The following is a 22,540-nucleotide window of genomic DNA, read 5'->3' on the forward strand; positions in this document are numbered from 1 at the left end:
AACAAGGAAACTCTGAGAAACTGTCACAGCCAAGCAGAGCCTAAGGAGACAGAACAACTCAATGTAATGTAGTATTTGAATAAAGTGTGGACTTTAATATATCAATATTGTTCATTAATTATTACAAATATTCCATACTAATGTAAGATGTTAATAATAGGGGAAACTAGGTGTGGAGTATATGGAAACTCTCTATACTATCTTAATTTTTCTGTAACTCCAAAGCTTTTCTAAAAAGTTAAGTCCGTTATTTTAAAAAGTTCATTGGTAACTGTAATGGTAGGATTCAACTGGGAAGAGGAGACTAATTGAAGATTTGGGATTTGTTGGGATGTTTATAGGCTGAGGGGTTGGACCAGCAGGTAGGGAGACACTGATATGTAGGAGAGAGGGGGAAAGTGACAGAGAAGACAGGAGAGAATGCACAGGTGCGGGTGAGTCTGAGCAGTAGGAAGGATACCTTATCTTCTAAGATTAAAGAGGTCAATGTGGGTCTAGGTTATAGGGAGGACAGTTGACAAGGTGAAGGAGATCACAGATGATGGCCAAATTTTCTGGATGATGAAGCAAAATCATCTAATGAAAGTAAAGAAACAGGGGTTGAAGTGTGTTGCCAATAGAAAAACTGGGATAAGAAGCAATAAAAGTTTGGTTGCTGAGAAGAGAGATTATAGAGCCCTGATAGGTTGAGGTTTTGTTGAGCAAAAACTCAGAAAGGTCAGGGCTGCAAGGAAGCTGAGGTTCCCAGTGAGATTCTAGTTCAAGCATTCATCCACAGGACTAATCTGGATATGAAAATAGGAGACTCTAGGGAATGATGGAACAAAATGGAAGAAGCAAGGAAGGTATGTCGTTAGTTGCCATTGAGTCAGCTTTGACTCCTGGTGACCCCATCTACAACATAACAAAACATTGCCCAGTCCTGCACCATCTTCAGTATGCTCAAATCCATTGTTGCATTTTGAGTGTCTTTCAAAGTTGGGAGCTCATCTTCTAGCACTACGTTGGACAATGTTCTGTTGTGATCCATAGGGCTTTCATTGGCTAATTTTAGGAAATAGATCACCAGACCTTTCTTCCTTGTCTGTCTTAGTCTGGAAACTCCACTGAAATCTGTCCACCATGGGTGACCCTCCTGGTATTTAAAATGCAATTGGCATAGCTTCCAGCGTCATAGCATCCCACAAGCCACTGAAGTAAGACAAACTGACAGATGGGTGGTGGAAGGAAGATATGTTGTTGCTAGTTGCCATCAAGTTGAGTCCAACTCATGGGAACCCAAGTGTGCAGAATAGAACTGCTCCACAGGGTTTTCAAGGCTGTGACCTTTCAGAAGCAGATTTCCCGGCTTGTCTTCTGAAGCACCTCTGGGTGGGTTTGACTGTCAACCTTTCGGTTAGTAGTCCAGCGCTTAACTATTTGTACCACTCAGGGAGCCTGAAGATAGATATAAAGGCCTTTATTATTGAAAAACAGGTATAGTGTAGCTGAGGGCAATGAACTGGAATGAAGAAAGGTTTGACAAAATGTGGGATATTGGATGTCAAGATTTCCGATGTGAAACAGTTACAGCTAGTGATAAGATCCAGAGAGTAGCCATTTCATGGCTGAAATGAAATGTTGCGTGAAGACCATTCAGGTTGATGCAGACAAGAATGGGTAAGCTAAATCATCAGAGGCTCATCACAGCAGTCTTGAATCCCCTTGGCTGAGGGAAAGATTAGAGGTGATGAGGGAGACTGTACTCCCAGGGCAGGAATAGCAGGGAATAGCCAGGAGTTAGAAGACAGCAACAAGGAGTGGCATGACTCTAAAAGAGGATGAGCTTTTCCCTGTGTTAGAAGATTTATGGGGAGGCAGAAACGGGATCCAGGAGAATTCTGGCCTCCCTCCCTCCTGGTTCCATGGTGGGAAGGTGGGGTAGAAGAATAGAAAGCCACAAAAAATGGACATGGATTGAGAAAGTTCTCTGAAGAAAGTGGAGCATTTAGGCAGTTTATTTACAGTAGAAAAGGAATTCCAGTGGGCAAAAGAACAAAGAGTGGTTCTGGAGAGGAGGGGGGTCAGTGGAGAATCTAGGGGACGAAGTGCAGTGAATTAATGAGATGGGAGGGAGTGAATTAATTACCTCTAGTTTGCAATCCTAGGATTTCAAGGCTGAGAAGCATGATTGTAAATAACCTCAACTAACCTAACTTGTTAGGAAGTTATCATACTACCAAAACTGACACACAGACCCCTGATGATGGCTGGTAAGGGCTGGGGTGGGCTGAGGGCTCTGTGGATCAATGGTGAGAGCCTAGGCTCAGTGGGATACTGGACCACTGCAAAATGGCAGTGACATCCCTGGTCTAGACAAATACTGCTCTTCCAGAAAGATAATTACAATCTAAGTACAAATAGGATTTTTGCAGAAAGATATTTTATCTGTGCCTCTAGAATAGAGCATAGTCACAGCTGTGCATAAGACTATTGTTCATGTTCAATATATTTTAGTCATTGCTATAAATTCGAAGGTGCACTTTGATTCTCTGAATGCCTGGCAGGAAAGAGCTTGGCGATTAAAAGTGCTCAGTAACAACTTACTTGCTTCGTTAATTATTATTCAATAGAAAAAAATATACCAGTTAGTTTAACAAGCCTCCATTTCCTGCCATTAAATACAGGTCATGTGAAAATGATATCGAATAAAATATCACACTTGAGGACTCAGAGAATAGATTTAAAAAATGAATGTTTTTAAGTCAGTTGTCTTCTCATAGAGAACAATCACTTAGAATTGTTCATTTTGCTGGTCCCAAAGTAATAACACATAATAGCTACATTCCATGGTGCCAGTAGGTAGAGATCATTTTAATTGACTTTTAGTATTGCAGCCTGGGGGATTTTTAAAAGATTGTCATCTACTCTGCACAACTATACATAATGTACAGCTGTAAACCAAAAACCAAACCCGCTGCTGTTGAGTCAGTTCCAACTCACAGCAACCCTATAGTAGAGAGTAGAACTGCCCAGGGTTTCCAAGGCTGTAAATCTTTCCAGAAGAAGACTGCCACGTCTTTCTTCCAAGGAGCACCTGGTGGGTTTGAACCTTTCAGTTGGCAGCCCAGTGCTTTAATCACCATGCAACCAGGGCTCCTTTATAATGCTATAAAACCAATGAACCCACTGCCTTGGAGTCGATTCTGACTCATAGCGGCCCCATAGAGTTTCCAAAGCTATAAATCTTTACAGAAGCAGACTGCCACACCTTTCACAGAATAGCTGGTGGGTTTGAACTGTTGAACTTTTGGTTAGCAGCCTAGCGCTTTAATCACTGTACCACCAGGGCTCCTTTGTGTAACTATAAAAAACAAAAAAACAAATCTATGGCCGTGGAGTCGATTCTAACTCACAGTGACCCTACAAGACAGAGTAGAACTGCCCCCATTGGGTTCCAAGGAGCGACTAGTGAATTGGAACTGCCAAACTTTTAGTCACACCTCTATGGCCTTGACGTGCCTGTAGCAATAATAGCAGGAAGGTGACCTCAGCCTCACTTTTAACCTCACAAATCTGAACTCAGAACCTAGCTACAAAGGAGTCTAGGAAAAGTAGTTTTTAACTTTCCAGCCGTTGTAGTACAGGGCCCATAAAGGGAGTAAAAATAAATGCTGAGAGCCAATTGACCATATCAGTACAGAAAGTCAAAGGAAGAAGCCAATTGAACTGTATTCTAATATTCTCTTCCATTTTTATTTAATGGGGAACCTAAGAGGACTGATAGCAGTGAGTTTCTAGGGTTAGGTGTCCTAAATTACTAGTTCTTAATCCTGGCAATATATTAAAATTACCTGGTAAGCATTTTAAAAGGACCGATGCCCAGAGTCCATCAGAGATTAGTCTACGCAGGCACCAGTGTAGTATAGTTTTTTAAAGCTCGTAGATGATTCTAATGCTGCCTGGATTGAGACTCACTGGCTTAAATGAAACAATAAATGCTGGATATAGGAGTCCCTGAGTGGTGCAAAGGGTAAACATGCTCGGCTGCTAACCAAAAGGTTGGTGGTTCAATTCTACCCAGAGGTACCTCAGAAGACAAGCCTAGTAATCTACTTCCAAAAACTCAGCCCTTGAAAGCTATGAAGCACAGGCCTACTCTGACACACGCGGGGTTGCCATGAATCAGAATCAACTTGACGGCAACTGGTTTGAGTTTGTTTGTTTCTTTGTTTGTTTCTAAAGACTAGCTCTATTTATGAGTCTTGGAGAATTTAACTGTACAATATGACAGAGATGCTTAATAAACAGTTTATTTTTCAAAGGCGTTGATGTACAACTAGAGTGATTCCATACAACCTCAAACTGAAAATTTTATATTCTTACTTTTGGTGAAAACACTAGGAAGCTTAACTAGAAAATAAAAATATTAAGATAAATCTTTATAACAATTACCCATTGGAATTATTTTGGCAATTCTCTGAGTGGGCATTTCGTTATACGATTAGCAAAATGTTGTCATTTATCAATTAATAATGCATAATCTAATCTTTTTAATCTAATCTATCAAGAAGCATCATGTTCTTTCTGAATGTCCCAGAAGAATATTAACTTTCTAACAGTTGTTCTGCCAAGAGCTGCCAAACACACAGATGCACCAGTATCAGAACTTCTGAGCTTGGCTGGTGATGAAAGCAAGGATTTGCTCTTACCTGAGTGGAAACAAGTTATCTTTACTTGGGCATATTTAGAAAGTCTGTCCACTTTGGAAATGTTGTCAAAGCAATGTATTACAGCTCACTTTTGTAAACGTTCTCAAAATATTTCAAACCTTTGAACACTTTATTTTGGTGTTTATATATTTTATCTTTTCAACTGGACGTGCAGAAGGAGATCCTTGTGCAGATTACTGGCCTTTGGCAAACCTACTAAGTAGCCAGGAGCTCTGGTAGCGCAGTGGTTAAGAGCTCGGCTGCTAACCAAAAGGTCGGCAGTTCAAATCTACCAGCCCTTCCTTGGGAATCCTATAAGGCAGTTCTACTCGGTCCAATAGAATTGCTATGTGTTGGAATCAACTCTACAGCAATGGGTTTGGTTTTGGTTTTTGTATTAAGTAGCAAGGAAAAATGGGTAAATGGTACTGGTTAGGGAAACATATCTGACAACTCCCTGCAGTAACTCTGAACATGTTGACAGTTTATAACCACCTGAGCCCTAATCAAATTTGCATCTTTCTTGACCGTGCCTGAGCCTATCAGAGCACAAAATGAATTTACCAATTTTATACCACCCTACCATGTCTTCATTTCTAAAATGTTTCCAGTTTTAAAGTTGAAAATTGAAGGGTGAAGAACAGTAAGTAGATGATCACTTCCTGATTAAGAATTTTGTTCACTGTGGGCGCAAGATAAATAATGAATGAATCACTCAAAAGGAGGGTTCCACACCCAGCATGCTCCTAAGGAAATCTAAGTGTTTATTCAGGTATTTCAAAATAATTTTTAAAAATGTAAGCGGCCTATATAGATCATAGATCAGCCTTCAAGTCATTAAAAGATACCATTACATGTTCTTTTAATAGCACTTACACCGTTAAGCAACAGTATTTTGTTTGTTTGTTTTTGTTTTGGGACGATAAAGTATGAAAGCAAAGCTTCTTACCTGCCAGACCCAGAAAAATCACAGAGGGGTTTTTGGATGTCTTTAAATATTCTAAACAAAGGAAAAGCCTTGTTACCTCACGGCCACTCTAGTTATACTGAGTATTGGGAAAACAGGCCTATATCCAGCTCAAAGGTGACATCAAAAATATCTGGAGCTGGTTCCAAACATTGGAATCCCCCCTACCCTTGGCCTCAGCCTCCGCCTGCCAAATGCATTGCCGTTGATAAGCTGAGCCTAGCTTCTCTCGATAGCCTTGATACTGGCATGCAGCTAAACGGCTTTTTCCAATTCTGGGTGTTTCTTGAGTAACTTCTCTATCTTTTACCTTGCCTCTCAGAGTCTTGAGTTAGGTATGCCAGGTGATGCCGTGAGAACAGCCTCCCAGTGATGAAAGGGATGTGAGCAAATAGAAGCAGCAATAAAGGAGGTTGGAGAGAGGTGAAAGAAACTTTCATTACAGGCTATGCTCAGGTTTCATTATGTCATCACACTGGACTTGAAGTCTCAAGACTTAAATTTGGATCCTCATCCTGAGTTCAAATTCTGGCTCCGCCACTCACTAACAGGGTGCCATTCCGTGGTTTCAGTAGGGCGGGTGTGGGGATGTGGACCACACCTGGTGACACTGTCAGAGGGAGTGACACCAAAATAACTGTCTGTAAAACTTTTGTGCAGTATTTCAGCAGAAATTTATGTTTTATAAAAATATCCCTGTAGTTAGTTGTAACTAGAAATATTTTTTCATAAGCTCAGCTTACATGTATCAATATACATAGAACTCTGTGCTAATTTACTTTTTGAAACGTCTCATGCTCTCCGATCAGAATTGTCATTACTACCCAATTACAGTGATGCTTCAGATCACATGGTTTCACCTGCACAGGCTACAAGCACGTACGGCTGTTTTCGTTGCTGCCGGCTTTTTTATAGTCAGTCACTGATTTTGTCAAATTTTCTGGTGCTTTATCGTGACAATCAGCACAAGGGGGTAGCACCAACCATAGTGACACCGCTGGTGCCATTGGCGAGTTCTTAATCCTTTGGAGGTGCAGTTTCCTCACTTGTAAAATGGAATGATAATAGAAATTAAGAGCATATGTGTAAAATACAGAGCGGGTGCCTGGCACATTGTAAATGCCATAAGTGGAAGAGCACGTAGCCATCATTCGGTTGTTGTAAATGTGCAATCCATGGTAATTATTACTACTAATTTGGGGACATCTGCTTATCATAAGTTCACATTTTTAATTCATTACACCATTTATTTAACAGTTTTCATTTCTTTAAAAAGAGCGTTTTTCCAATATTTGGTATTTTTAGAAAAGTTGATCTCAGCTGCCCTTCTTTTCATAGATGTATGATTTTGCTTTATTACCTGATTTTTATATTATCTCAGCTTATTTTTCATTATGTTTATCATTTCATACCGAGGGTCCTCATAGAAGATCTTCAGAAAGCACTAGAAAAGGGAAGCAGCTTGCAGACCCAAAGAAATCGAAGATCTGTTCCTGGATATAATTATGAAGTTTATCACTCCTTAGAAGAAGTATGTAATCAAAGAAACTTGTATTGCTTTCTCACAAGCACATGTTTATCATTTAGGTATAAGGATTGGGAGAGGTATAAAGACAGAGACAGGGCTATGTGAAGAGTACATATAGGCCTTATCCTGCCGAGACACCTCAGTTCAATCATCTCTTCTTCCATTAAGGTTTTTAGTGCTGTAGAAGAAGTAGCAAAATAATTTAAATTTCACCTACTCTGCCCCCACTATGGAGCCCTGGTGATGCAGTGGTTAAGAGATCGGTTGCTAACCAAAAGGTTGGCAGTTCGAATCTGCTGGCCACTCCTTGGAAACCCTATGGGGCAGTTCTGCTCTGTCCTATAGCAACGCTATGGGTCGGAATTGACTCGACAATAAGGGGTTTTAACGGGCCCCCATTATAGAGGACATGCGAAGGGAAATGAAAGAATGAGATAATGTTCCTGTAATTAAGGTTATAAACATCTTAACAAAAAGCCATGGAAGGTAGTTAGCCAGAGTTTCAGGGCAATGATTTGGCTGAGGAGTATAAGTGAACTTTGATGCTTGCTCTTAACCCTCCGCAAAGCTGAGTCCTCCCAAAGGCCAAGCCTAATATGTGGCTTTGAACATGCTGTTATTTATTCTACCTGAAGAACTGACAGCAACCCCATCCCCACCACCACATCATTTACTGTTCACCTGGACAAAAACTAACTTAAGCAAGAGAGTAACTGGTTTCTAATTTCCCAGACTAGGTGGGACCCCTTTCTGCTTTCCACCACCCTAGAGTATTACATGGCCACTTATCACATAGATGTGGTATTTATCACCATCCTTACTTGTTTTTTTACTTGTGTGATTATTAATTAATGCCTTTCGGTCCCCATAAGCTGCAAGTTCCATGAGGACAGGCCATGTCTTCCTTGTTCACCACTATATCCCCAGTGGTGAGCAAATAGGGACCTCCCAATAGAGAATGGTGGACAGAATGAATAAATGAATGAATGTATACATTTACTGATAGATGGACCAACTTTCCTCTGAATTGAACAAAGGAATGCCAGGCATAGAATTAATGAGATCCTGTTATATTCTTAAGAATAATTTGGTTCTCTTCATAATAACTCCCCTTTCAAAATTATTTCCACATATTTCATATCTCAACATATTTTTTTAGAAGCTTGACATTAGAAGCAATATAAAGGTTAAATAACTTGGCACATGGAAATGCTATTAACATACTCTAAAATAAAATTAAATATATATGTTTATTATATATTATTGAACTAAATGAGAAAATATAGGCACTTTTCAAGACATTTTTTCAACACAGATCCTTTCTTTCACATCATGGAACCGTAGGACACTTTTGTGTGACTTTCTTACTCCTTTATAGAGCTTTGAAGTCAGAAATGTCACTGCTGTTTCTAAGTGCTGTATTCATCCATCTCAAATATACTTTCTCCTGATGACAGATAAGTGTGCAAATGGATCAGTGCAAACTTATCACTATTACTGAAAAAATTATTCAAAGAGCATACCCTCAGACATGTGGCTCAGTATAATCTTTAAATGCAAAAGATAATATCTTTTTCTTAGCATCTTCTTTTTGGTGGCAAATTACCATATATGGGTCTTTAATAAATACTTTCAAGTAGTTTGGATGGTTTTCTTAAAGGTGATTTATTACATTAAATCTTGGGGGGTAGGGATGGAAATAGAATTTGATTTTCAAAAGAAACCCAGAACACAACAGTTTTCCATAAAACTCTGCCAGCAAGATATTAATGGTATATGATCACTGTATGGTATATGGAAAGGTGCGAGTTAAAGAGAGAAGAATATAAAGTGATGAAGCTACTATTGGTAACGGCAGAAAATGTAAGTATCTCAAAGGAAATAAAAACACAGAACTTGTTTTTGTTAGAGTCTGTGTCCTAGGCATGCCCTTTGAGTGCTGAGACCTACTGTTGTCATTTTGTTACCTTTTTGTTCTCTAAAAGCTCCATCATTATGAAGAGTCTGACATGGTTCTCATTCATTTGCTTTTAGATTCAAGACTGGATGCAACATCTGAATAAAACCCACTCAGACCTCATTCAGATGTTCTCTATTGGAAAATCATATGAGGGAAGATCTCTTTTTGTTTTAAAGGTAAGAGTAAAAAGTTGTTAGCAAAAGAAAAAATATTTACCAAACTTTTTTTTTTTTTTTACTTTGACTTATGAGGAAAAGAAATGAAATGGTCTTGCGTAGAGTCTCATGTTTAATATCACTTGATAATTGAAGGAAAGTTCACACTCAGGTTTCTGAGCCATGTTTAGTATTTGCCATTGAGTATTCCAGAGAATGCTGTTTCTAACATTTCCAGAGCAACAGATGCACTTCAACGATTAGTGGCCTTCAAAATTATTTATGAGTGAGTGTTACTTAGGATGAACCAATGCAAAACTATATGAATGGGCTAGAATCTGTGTCCCGTTACCCATCTCTGACCCTGCATTCTCTTCCAGCCGTAGACCTATAGCTCTCCATCCCTTCTCAAACTTCTGAAAACATTTACCTATATTCACTGTCTCTGCTTCCTCGACTCACTACTTTTTGCCCCCATAACGCTTCTAAAACTGCTCTTGCCAATGTCAGTTATGACTCTGAGTTGGTTCTCCTCTTTCTCTGACCACTGCCTCTCCTCTCAGTTGCTGGCTCCTCTTCCCTTGGCCTTTCCTTTTGTTGTTTTTAGTTGCCGTCAAGTTTTCTCTGACACATGGCGACCTTATGTTTAACGGAATGAAACATTGCCCAGTCCTGCACCGTCTTCATGACCACTGGTATATTAGAGTCCATTGTTGCAGCTAGTGTGCCAATCCACCTCATTGAGGGTTTCCCTCATTTTTCCTCATTTCTTTGACCCTCCACTTTACCAGACATAATGTCCTTTCCTTGGTTGTGATAATTAATCCCCAGAAGTCTATCCTCAGCTCTGCTCTCACTCCACAAATTCTTTCTAGGTGGGCATATCTACCCCATGGCTGCAACAATCATCCCAGACCTTCTTATCCAGTGGAGTACAGCATTGCCCACTTGACATTCTCACCTGGGTTTTCACAAAAGCTCCCAGACAACATATTCAACAGAAATTATCCTTCTCTCCAAATATCCTACCAGTTCAGAAACATGAGCTTCGTCCTAAATTCCTCTCCTTTATTCTATCCTCTAAACCTACCACCAAAACTGACAGTTATTTCTTCTAAATATCTTTTGGATCTGCCCCAACCTATTGTTCCCACTGCTGTCGCCCTAATTTACCTCTGCATCCATTCTCCCAAGACCATTGCAGTGGCCTTCTACTGAACTTCCTTTCAAGCCCTGCGCTCTACCCTCTAATCCCCTAACCTATCCTGCACATCACTGTCAGAGTGAGCTTGAGCATATGCACACACATGGCCTTCCCGTCAGATACTCTCACCTCTTTCTCATGGTATCCAATGACTTCATATGTCCTCTGCCTCTGATCCAGCTTCATCTGTCACACCTTCCTCATACTTTTATATTTTAGAAGCAGTTTGTCAACTATAGTGTGTTCAAATGCCCTTCTAAGCTTGAAATGCCATCCTCCAACTTGTCTGTCAGCAAGCTTCAAGTCTTGCTCAAGTATTCAGATGCTTCTCTTCTGAGATGCCTTCTCTTACTCCCCAGGAAAAAATAGGCACATTCATATCATAATGATTGGTTGATTTATTGATCAATCACATGTCTGTCCTCCACACTAGCATATGTTTCTTGTCTTTTCATTTTTAAATCTCCAGTGACAAGCACAATATCTGACATTAAAACAGATGTCTTGACAAATATTGCATGATTCCACTTACATGAAATATTTATAATAGATAAATGCATAGAGACCAAAGTTTCTTAGTGGTTACCTGGGGCTGGGAGGAGGGGGAATGGGGAATTAGTACTTCAGGAGTACTGAGTTTCTATTTAGGCGCATGAAAAACATTTGAAAACAAATACTGGTGATGGTTGCACAACCCGATGAATGTACTTAGTGTCACTGAGTTTACACTTAAGAATGGTTAACATGGCAAATGTTTTGTTGTATATATATTACCACAATAAAAAAGGATGTCCTGAAATATTAGTTGAATGAACTAATGAATGAATGAAAACTAGGTCTCCTATGAATATAATGTCAAGAGCTATCTGTTGATTCCAAACCAAACCAAACCCACTGCCATCAAGTCAATTCTGACTCACAGTGACCCTATTAGAGTAGAGCTGCCAGGTTTCCAAGGCTGTGAATCTTTACAGAAGCAGACGGCCACATCTTTCTCCCGTGGAGAGGCTGGTAGGTTCAAACCGCCTCCTTTTGGTTGGCAGCTGAGCACTTTAACCACTGCGCCACCAGGGCTCCTTACCTATCGATTACTGGGTTTGAAACCAGGTTGTAAGTAATATTGATTTCATAGGATTTGTAAAAAAAAAAAAAAAAAACTTGTCGCTTGAGTCTCTCAATCTTGGCACATTATATTTCCATTTTTTAGTATATTAAAGTTTGACTTTGTCTACCTAAAAAAAAATAGCTATTTCTTTAAGGCATCTGCTTCCTTAGGAGGGAGAAAGGAAGATGATAGATATTTTCACTTTTTACTTAACAGTCACATTTTTAATTGAAGAAGCAAACCTATTTTAAGGATCTCCCTTTTCCTTATGTATTTTCTGGTTCTTAGATTTGTAATTAGGGAAACAAATTTTTGTTTCTGCATAAACAAACCTGGAACTCCCCAAGGAGATAAGAAATCTCTTTGTCTTTTTATGGGTTACCACCCAATGAACCAAACTATAGTGAAGAATTGCGCTGAAAGCTATTGAATTATGCTAGTCAGTGAATTCAGAATAAAAGTTTGAGTCGGTTACTATGAATACTCTCGTTTTCAGCTGGGCAGAAGATCCCGAGCTTACAAAAGAGCTGTCTGGATAGACTGTGGCATTCATGCAAGAGAATGGATTGGTCCTGCCTTTTGTCAATGGTTTGTAAAAGAAGTAAGTTAAACCCTTTACACAATGTCCATTTCAGCTAGTCAGTGCTTCCCATGTGATTTTATTCTGCTCAGGGAACAAAGGTGGGAATGTGAAGCCAGCGATATCTGATTGAATGATAACACCTGGATTATGTGAGTTGCTTTCATGTGTATAAAGAACCCTCAAACCCTGGGCTCAGCTTATCCTCATTTCTGCCCTTGGACGTAAGAATAACCAACCCTCATTAAAGGGAAAGAATCTGAAGAACCTTTATGAATTTGTGAAAAATTAGGACTCAACCATAGCAACTGTTAGGCATTAAAAGGCTAAAAATCTAAATTGTGATATTCCAGAGCATTTTTTGACATGATATTCAGCTCAGAAAGTCCTACCTCTCTTACCTTTCCCCTCAAAATGATCTCACATATGTTCACAATAACAAGGTGAGCAAGTGATTACATTGTGTCCTCCTGATATGGGTCTATAATTTAGATACCAAAGACCTTCAGTATCTGTAGATTTATCATCCTCAGTTTCAGTGACCCTAATGGTTGCTAACTCAGTGATTTCTCATTTTCTGAAAGCTTCATGTGAATCATGAGCCCTCTGAAGCTAGTATATGGAGTGGGTCCCTATCAAGAGTGAGCCAGCCTCATGGTCTGACTTCTCAATAAGCTCTGATGTTTAATATTTCCTTATTCTTTGTCAAGAATACAATAACTTCTGTGACTTTCTAACCTTGGCTTCTTAATTTAAAAAAAAAAAAAATGAGACTTAAAAAAAAAAAAAAAAAACTAGTACTGGTAATGAAAATGAAGGAGACAAAAGAAATGAAGATTCTTAGCCAGAAAAATAACATTACAAATTTCTTTAGCCCTGTACTTATAAAAAAAAAAATTTTTTTTTATAAGTACAGGGCTAAAGAAATTTGTAATGTTATTTTTAGAGAACCATTAAGGATATTTAAATATTTCAGTTATACCTTACTGTGTGTCATGGAGAAACTGTGCGCCCAGTGGGATTTGTGATTTTGAAGCCTCTGCCAGGTCTTGGGAAATATCCTTCACAAATGTCAAGAATGTATTAAATTTGCCAAATCTGCCTCTCTGCCACTACCAAACCCACAAAAGAATCCTTAATTTTATAAATGTTACATAACAACATTTTCAAACTATTCCCACTCGGTATATTGAATAATTCACATTCTCTTAAAACACCATTTTATTTTGCTAGAATAAATGCAAAAGCTAATAAGAATTGGCTAGCTCTATTACCTTGTAAGTAAGGAGCCCTGGTGGCAAAACAGTTGAGCACTCTGCTGCTAACCAATTGTTGGCAATTCAAACCTACCCAGTGGCTCTGTGGGAGAAAGACCTCCATCCATAAAGATTAAAGCTAATACCAGACCCACTGCCTTCAAACTGATTCTGACTCATAGTGATCCTATAGGATAGAGTAGAGCTGCCCCACAGAGTTTCCAAGGATAAAATCTTTACAGAAGCAGACTGCTACATCTTTCTCCAACAGAGCAGCTGGTTAACAGCCAAGCACTTTAACCACTGCACTACCAGGGCTCCTCTATAAAGATTACAGCCAAGAAAACCCTATGGGGCAGTTCTGCTCTGTTACACGGGGTGACCAGGAGTTGGAATCGACTTGACGGCAGTTGGCTTGGTTTTGGTTTTAATCGACTTGATGGCACCCAACACATTACCTTGTGCTAAATATTCAGTGCGTATGTAACAACATATTCTCTGCTGTTTCAAGTTCAAGTAAAAAAATGGCTAAGTATAGAACATCTATTGTTATAGAATGTGGTCCAATGTATTATTAAAGACATAAAAATGCATCTCCCAAACACTCCAGCTAAAGTTTCACTGTACCCTCCACATGAGCAACTTCTTTTTAACACCTAAATTTATCTTAATTGTTCATGTGCTTATTGTCTGTCTCTTCACCAATTCCAAAGACAGACTCTGAGTTGTTCACTGTCAAATCCCCAGCACCCAGAACAATACCTGGAACCTGGTAGATGTTCAGATATTTGTTAATGAATGGGAATAATGTGAATCCGGTGGTCATAATGTGGAAAGATTTCCTGGAGATGGCTTGTAAAATTATCTCATAGGGCGTGAATGGTACTGTCTGGATTTTTGCAGTGCACAACCTGTACGAACATATATGTCAGCCCTGTAACCTGAGCTAAATTTCCAAAGAAGAGAAAGATACAATGTAACCAAAGGAAAAAGAAGAGGCACGTATAATGGCTGTCAACTGAGGGTAGCTCAGCTTGAAGCAAAAGCAAGATGACTAAAATCAAGCTCCATTTACCCAAAGATGAGTGAGGAAAAGCTCCTGCTCCCTCCTGCACCAGGCCCTCATCATGTGTGCACATGAGTCAGGTCATCTTACTACTTCTGCACCCTCTGCATGCCTCCATTTTACCAGTTGGGGCAATAGCCAAAAGTTTAAAAAAAAAAGGAAGTCTAGAAGTCACTCACCCCAGTGTCTTTGTGAAACCAGTGGGGCTGCCCAGGTGTGACCATGAAGTAGGAGTGACTGAAGCACATCAGAATTTACAACATTACACACTTGTAAGAAATACCTTCATCTTGCTTTGAAGCCCCCATTCCTATAAATGGTGGCATTGGAAGCGGGCGGAATAGGAGTATCAAGGATTTAAGTGATCTTAAACCTGCCCAGCAATGGTACATCATCTCTTTCACACTAACTCAGACCTTTTGTTAAATCTCAGTTCCCCAAATAAGGCAGGAGGTGGCTGGTCCAAGTAGGGGCTCCAGACAGTGTCCCAACTATGGGTCACTCCTCTCTTGCCCCAGGACTGGCTCCTGGGCTCTTGATTCATATAATTTCCATGTTCTCTTTGGGAGCACTGGGGACTTCTGGAGTCTTTCTCTGCCTCACAGGAGCCCGGGAGACCCAGGGTGTCATTTCTAGCCCTCTTTTGCTGAAACACGCCACACTGCCATTGGTCCTCTATTGTGTTTGTCCCCGTGTTACCACATGGGAATTGTGCGAGGTGATGTCCTCCCAGATATACATACAGTAAAGAAGACATAAGTCCCTTTTCTTACAGTATTTACCTCAAACTGTCAGTGGTTTCTACCACCTCTGGAGTTTCAGCCCCAAGAGAAGGGGATGGGTGTTGGGTGACAGAAGTCTGGTTTTCTACCTTTGCTTTCTTTTTTGTGTGCTTTTCCCCAAAACTTAATAGCTTAAAACAACAAACATGGATTATCTCACAGTTTCTGTGAGTCAGGAATCGAAGCGTAGTATAACTGGGTGTCTCTGGCTCATGTTCTCTCATAAGTCTACACAAAGTTAAGGTATTGGTGGGCCATGTTGCCTCAAAGGTCAGCTGGGGGAGGATCTGTTTCAAAGATCACTCATGTAACTATTGGCAGGTCTCAGGTCCTCTCTGCCTGCAGAGCAGAGACATCAGCTCCTTGCCACGTGGGTCTCTCCATAGGCAGCTCACATTATGTCACCTGGCCTCCCTCAAAGAAGTGAAAGAAACCAACAGAAGACAGGCCCACAATGGAAACAACAGTCACGTTGTAACCTAATCTCAGACATGACATCCCATCACTTTGCTTTATTCTGTCCATTAGAAGTGAGTCACAGAGTATGGCCCAAGATGGCAGCTTACTCACACATACTTTACCATTTCTCTGCAGCAAAGAACTGAGAAACCAAGTGAAACAGATACAGATGGCACTCTGGGCACCCAGAATAGTAAATGGAAGGATAAAAAATTAGATTGAACACCAAAGGGAAGGAGAAACTGAATGAAAGCAGTGAACAAGAAGACTTTTGAACTGTAGGCGCCCTACCAGCCAGGCTGGCACGGCATGGCCATCTTGAGGCAAAGCCAACAGTGTTCTGGGAAAGGAATACAGAAAGACAACTTCACACAATCCCCAATAGGAAACTGATACTGTCTTGACAAACCCAGAGTGAAGCAAGGTGAGCAGAACAAGAACTGGATCTAAGGAGGGAAAGTGCAGGAAGGCAGGTGAGAATCCTAGGGATCTAGGCAACCATAGAGGAGGGAGAGAATCAGAAAATAGGGATAGGCCTACTCAGTAGCAGCAGTTCCTGATCATTTGGGCAGGTGGCCCTGGCAGAGTGAAGGATCCTTGGAGTTGCAGCTAGAGATCCCCCACCCAACCAGACTCTGGACACATTTGATCAGGGCCAGGTCTTGATCACTAGCTGCACTCTGTGGGGAGTGCCCCAGTACCAATGCAAAGACTAGGGAACACGCTCCCCCACTTTTTCTACCTATGCCCTCCCGGTGACCAGCAGTCAGCCCCCTCCCCCACCACCCAGTGATCTGCAGCACACACTGCACACCAGTAGATCTGTAACCAGAATTTTGCACCCAAACCACCCATCCCCGCACAGCCACGTCCACCAGCGATCCACACCACGTGCTCACGTGCCATAGACCTGCAACCAGAGGCTTGTGTTCCCTCCACCCCTGTCCCACCCCACCCACATTACCACCAGTGGTACAAGTTCTTGTGCCACCCACCCAGTGACTGGTGTCCTTGCACCCTAGCCCTAATCACCTGGCAACCAGCAGTGTACATACACAGCACCCAACTCAGTGACCACCAAGAATGCTCCCTATACCCACACCCAGGTAACCAGCTGGACAGACACATCACCTCACCAGCAATGCCAGTCACATTCTGACAGGCACCAGCTACACCTTTGCCAAATGACAAGCAGGAGATCCTAGTCCCTTCAACTAATGTCCACCTGGTTGCAACAGTACACATCCAACACTCAAACAGTTCCTGCAGACTGTCTACACTGGCACTGACACCCCTTGATACCTCACCACCTACTGAGATGCCAATTTGTGTATGCACAGCAGGCCTACCCTGTCCATTTGGGTAGCAGTCCCTTACAACAAATACGGAGATATCCTGTCCTGGCCTCCAGAGAACATACTAACTGTTAGCACCAACCTGGAAGGAGCCTACAGTCCCACAAGCTTTGGAGGGACCTTAAGCACTCAACACTTGTCAATGAATATCAGGGAAGAACCTGTTCTCCCACGTCCACTCAGTCCAGTAAGGGAAAACATACAAGCCTAACCACAGAGGACTCGCATATGGGTGAGATGCACCATACCCACTAGTGAGAGGAAATCACACCCAGTCAACAGACATCACCACAGTCACACATAAATCAGAACAACAAAACAACAATTAAAATAATAAAGACATTCTAAAAAGAAAGCAAAGAAACAAAATTCCAGAGATGTCAAAACAAAAAAAAGCACAAAAATACATACAATCAATAAAGAAATGTATAAATAAGTAAATCAGCACTTTAATGCCTCTAAGACAGCAGACAATAACAAATGATATGAAGAAACAGGATAAGATGGCTCAAACAAATGAGCAAAATAAAGAGGCACAAAACCTTCCTGAAGAAAAAATGGTAATAGAACTACCTGACAAAGAATTCAAGAGACCCATATATAGGATCCTCAAGGAAAACACAGGTAAAAGCCTAGAAGAATTCAGGAAAGCAATACAGGAACAAAATGGCAAAATAAACAGTTAGAAACCATACATTAGAAATCCAGAAGACTAACAAAATATCAGAAATAGGTAATGCAATAGAAAGACATAGAAGTAGAATTGAATCAATGGAAGAAAGACTCAGAGAAATAGAGTACAAATTCCTTGATACTAATTTGTTTGAGGAACAATCAGAAAAAAGAATGAAGAAAAATGAAAGAAGCCTAAGAGTTACGTGGGACTCGATCAAGAGGAATAATTTACATGTAACTGGAATTCCAGAATACGAGGAGAATTGTTGAGGATTTATTGGCAGAAAACTTCCTTAATATCATGAAAGATGAGGTTTCCATCCAAGGAGCTCAACGAACCCCATACAGATAAACCCCCAAAAGAAAGTCACCAAGTCATACCATAATCAAACTTTCCAAAACCAAAGACAAAGAATTCTGAGAGCAGCTCTTGAAAAAGGAAGCATCAGCTACAAAGGGGCACCAATAAGACTAAGCTCTAATTTCTTGGCAGAAACCACACAGGCAAGAAGGCAAGAGGATGGCATATATAAAATCCTGAAAGAAAAGAATTGCCAACCAAGAATCATATATCCAGCAAAATTGTCTTTCAAATACGATGGCAAAACTAGGACATTCCTAGATAAACAGACATTAAGGGAATTTGTAAAACCCAGACTACCCTTACAAAAAATAATAAAGGAGTCCTTCAAAGAACCAAAGGCATCATACAACAACCTGAGATTAAGACATAGGACAGCATTATCCAGATACCAAAATTCTCAAAAACAAAATAAGACTGAAAACAGGGAACCAGAGATGTCAATCTGTAAATGACAACTTCAAAACAAAAAAGGGGGATAAATCGTATAGTTGTGGAACGTCCATATGGTAAGGAAGTCAAGGTGATATCAAGATGTAACAGACTGTTTTAAACTTAGGAAGATAAATGTAAATTTTAGAGTAACCACCAAGAAAATTAATAAATATACTCACCAAAATAAAGGAAAAAATTAAAAAGATTCGAGAACATAAAAACAACAAAGGAAATGAAAAGAAAATCCACAAAGAACCCAGCACAGAAAATTAAGAACAAAGACACCATTAACACCACACACCCATGCACACACACACAAAAAAAAGTATAACAAAATGGCAGCGGTAAATTCATATCTATCGATAATCACACTGAATGTAAATAGTTTAAATGCACCAGTCAAGAGATATAGAGTGGCAGAATGGGGAAAAAAAAAAAAAAAGACCCATGTTATAGATTGAATTGTGCCCCCCCAAAATATGTGCCAACTTGGCTGGGCCATGATTCCAATATTGTGTGACTGTGCACCATTTTGTCATCTGATGTGATTTTCCTATGTGTTGTAAATCCTACCTCTGTGATGTTAATGAGGCAGGAGAGGGCAGGAAAGTTGGATAAATGGAAATGGGGAACCCAAGGCTGAGAAGGAGAGAGTGTTGACATATCACGGGGTTGGCAACAAATGTCACAAATCAATATGTCTAATGAGAAACTGGCTCCGTAAACCTTCACCTTAGGTACAATTAAAAAAAAAATTTTTCCAGAATATACCATATATTAGGCCATAAAGCAAGCTTTAACAGAATCCAAAGCATCGAAATTTTACAAAGCATCTTTTCTGACCATAAAGGCATATAAGTAGAAATCAATAACAGAAAAAGCAACAAAAAAAAAATCAAACAGATGAAAACTGAACAACACCTTGCTCAAAAACTACTGGGTTATAGAAGAAATTAAGGATAGAATAAAGAAATTCACAGAATTAAATGAGAATGAAAACACATCTGTCATGGACTGAATTATATCCCCCTAAAATTGTGTGTATCATTTGGGCTGGACCATGATTCCCGGTACTGTGTGATTTTCCTATATGTTGTAAATCCTGCCTCTATGATGTTAATGAGAGGGGATGGGCAGCAATTGTGTTAGTGAGGCAGAACTCAACCTGCAAGATTGGATTGTGTCTTGAAGCAATCTCTTAAGATATAAAAGAGAGAAGCAAGCAGAGAGACAGGGGACCTCATACCACCAAGAAAGCAGTGCCAGGAGCAGAGCATATCCTTTGTACCTGAGGTTCCTGCTCTGAGATGCTCCCAAACCAAGGGAAGACTGATGCATCAAAAAGACCTTCCTCCAGAGCCAACAGAGAAAGAAAGTCTTCCCCTGGAGTTGACGCCCTGAATTTGGACTTTTAGTCTACTTTACTGTGCAAAAATAAACTCTTTATTACAGCTATCCACTTGTGGTATTTCTGTTATAGCAGCATTACATGACTAAGACAACATACTATCAGAACATTTGGGACACAGCAAAAGCAGTGTTCAGAGGTCAATTTATAGCAATAAATGCACTCATTCAAAAAGAAGAGGGCTAAAATCAAAGCATTAACCCTACAACTCCAACAAATTGAAAGAAACAAAAGAAGCCCTTGGGCACCAGAAGAAAGCCAATAATAAAAATTAGAGCAGAATTAAAAGAAATAGAATATAGAAAAACAATTGAAAGAGTTAACAAGACCACAAGTTGGTTCTTTGAAAAGATCAATGAAGTCGATAAACCATTGGCCAAAATGACAAAAGAAAAACAGGAGAGGAAGCAAATAACCTGAATAAGAATGAGATGGGCAATATCACAACAGATTGAACTGAAATTAAAAGAATTATAACAGAATACCATGAACACCTGTACTCTAACAAATTTGAAAACCTAGAGGAAATGGACAAATTTCTAGAAACACAGTAGCTACCTAAACTAACACAAACAGAGGTAGAATGACTAAATAAACCTATAACAAAAGAAGACATTGAAAAACTTATTTAAAAACTCCCAACATAAAAAAGTCCTGGCCCTGACAACCTCACTGGAGAATTCCACCAAACTTTCAGAGAAGAGTTAACACCACTACTACTAAAGGTATTTCAGAGCATAGAAAAGAACAGAATACCCCCAAACTAAGCCAGCATAACCCTGATACCAAAACCAGGTAAAGACACCACACACACACACACACACACACACAAAATTACTGACCAATATCCCTAATGAACATAGGTGCAAAAATCCTCAACAAAATTCTAGCCAATAGAATTCAAAAACATATCAAAAAATAATTCAGTGTGACCAAGTGGGATTCATACCAGGTATGCAGGCATAGTTCAACATTAGAAAAACAATCAATGTAATCCACTGATTTCCAAGGGAAATTCCTCAACATAATAAAGGGCATTTATACAAAGCCAACAGTCAGCATCATCCTAAATGGAGAGAGTCTGAAAGGATTCCCCTTGAGAACGGGAACCAGACAAGGATGCCCTCTAACACCACTCTTATTCAACATTGTGCTGGAGGTCCTAGCCAGAGCAATTAGGCTAGGGAAAGAAGTAAAGTGCATCCAAATTTGTAAGGAAGAAGTAAAAGTATCTCTATTTGCAGTTGATATGATCTTATACACGGAAAACCTGAAAGAATCCACAAGAAAACTACAGGAACTAATAGAAGATTTCAGCAAAGCATCAGGATACAAGATAAACAAACAAAAATCAGTTGGATTCCTTTACACCAACAAAGAAAACTTCGAAGACAAATCAATACCATTTACAATAGCCCCCAAGAAGATAAAATACTTAGGAATAAATCTAAGCAGAGATGTAAAAGACCTATACAAAGAAAACTACAAGACACTCTGCAAGAATCCAAAAGAGACCTATATAAGTGGAAAAACATACCTTGCTCATGGATAGGAAGACTCAACATTGTGAAAATGTCTATTCTACCCAAATAATCTACAGATACAGTGCAATCCTGATCTAAATTCCAATGGCATTTTTTAATGAGATGGAGAAACAAATCACCAATTTCATATGGAAAGGGAAGAGGCCCAGATAAGTAAAGCATTACTGAAGAAGATCAAAGTGGGGGGCCTCACACTACCTGATTTTAGAATCTATTATACCGCAATGGTAGTCAAAACAGCCTGATACTGGTACAACAATACACACATAGGCCAATGGAGCAGAATTGAGAATCCAGACGTAAATTCATCCACCTGTGAGCAGCTATATTTGACAAAGGCCCAAGGTCTGTTAATCAGGGAAAAGACAGTCTCTTTAACAAATGGTACTGGCATAACTGGATACTCATCTGCAAAAAAAAAGAAACATGATGAATACTTCACACGATGCACAAAAATTAACTCAAAATGGATCAAAGACCTGAATATAAAATCTAAAATGATAAAGATGCTGGATGAAAAAATACAGACAAGGCTCGGAGCCCTAATACGTGGCATAAACAGAATATAAAACATTACTAACAACACACAAACACCAGAAGAGAAACTAGACAACTGGGAGCTCCTAAAAATCAAACACTTATGCTCATCAAAAGCCTTCCTCAAAAGAGTAAAAAGACAACCTACGGACTGGGGAAAAATTTTTGGCTACAACAAATATGATCAGTGTCTCATCTCTAAAATCTACAAGATACTGCAAAAATTCAACAACAAAAAGACAACCCAATTAAAAAATAGGCAAAGGATATGAACAGGCACTTCACCAAAGAAGACATTCAGGCAGCAAACAGATACATGAGAAAATGCTCATAATCATTAGCCATTAGGGAAATGCAAATCGAAACTACAATGAGATACCATCTCAGCCCAATAAGGCTGGCGTTAATCCAAAAAACACAAAATAATAAATGTTGGAGAGGTTGTGGAGAGACTGGAACACTTATACATTCC

General features: G+C 39.8%; 1 protein-coding gene across 2 annotated transcripts in view; it reads left to right on the plus strand.

Annotated features, from left to right (window-relative positions):
- Positions 1-22,540, plus strand: part of CPA6 (carboxypeptidase A6) — a 431,593-nt gene that overhangs the window by 334,458 nt on the left and 74,595 nt on the right. For both annotated transcript variants that reach the window (XM_049853527.1, XM_049853528.1), the window contains exons 5-7: positions 7,075-7,189; positions 9,221-9,322; positions 12,107-12,211. In XM_049853527.1, coding sequence (XP_049709484.1) covers positions 7,075-7,189; positions 9,221-9,322; positions 12,107-12,211 — 322 coding nt within the window. The remainder of the gene's footprint in view (positions 1-7,074; positions 7,190-9,220; positions 9,323-12,106; positions 12,212-22,540) is intronic.

The sequence above is a fragment of the Elephas maximus genome, chromosome 15 (assembly GCF_024166365.1).
Source record: "Elephas maximus indicus isolate mEleMax1 chromosome 15, mEleMax1 primary haplotype, whole genome shotgun sequence".
Lineage (NCBI taxonomy): Eukaryota > Metazoa > Chordata > Mammalia > Proboscidea > Elephantidae > Elephas > Elephas maximus.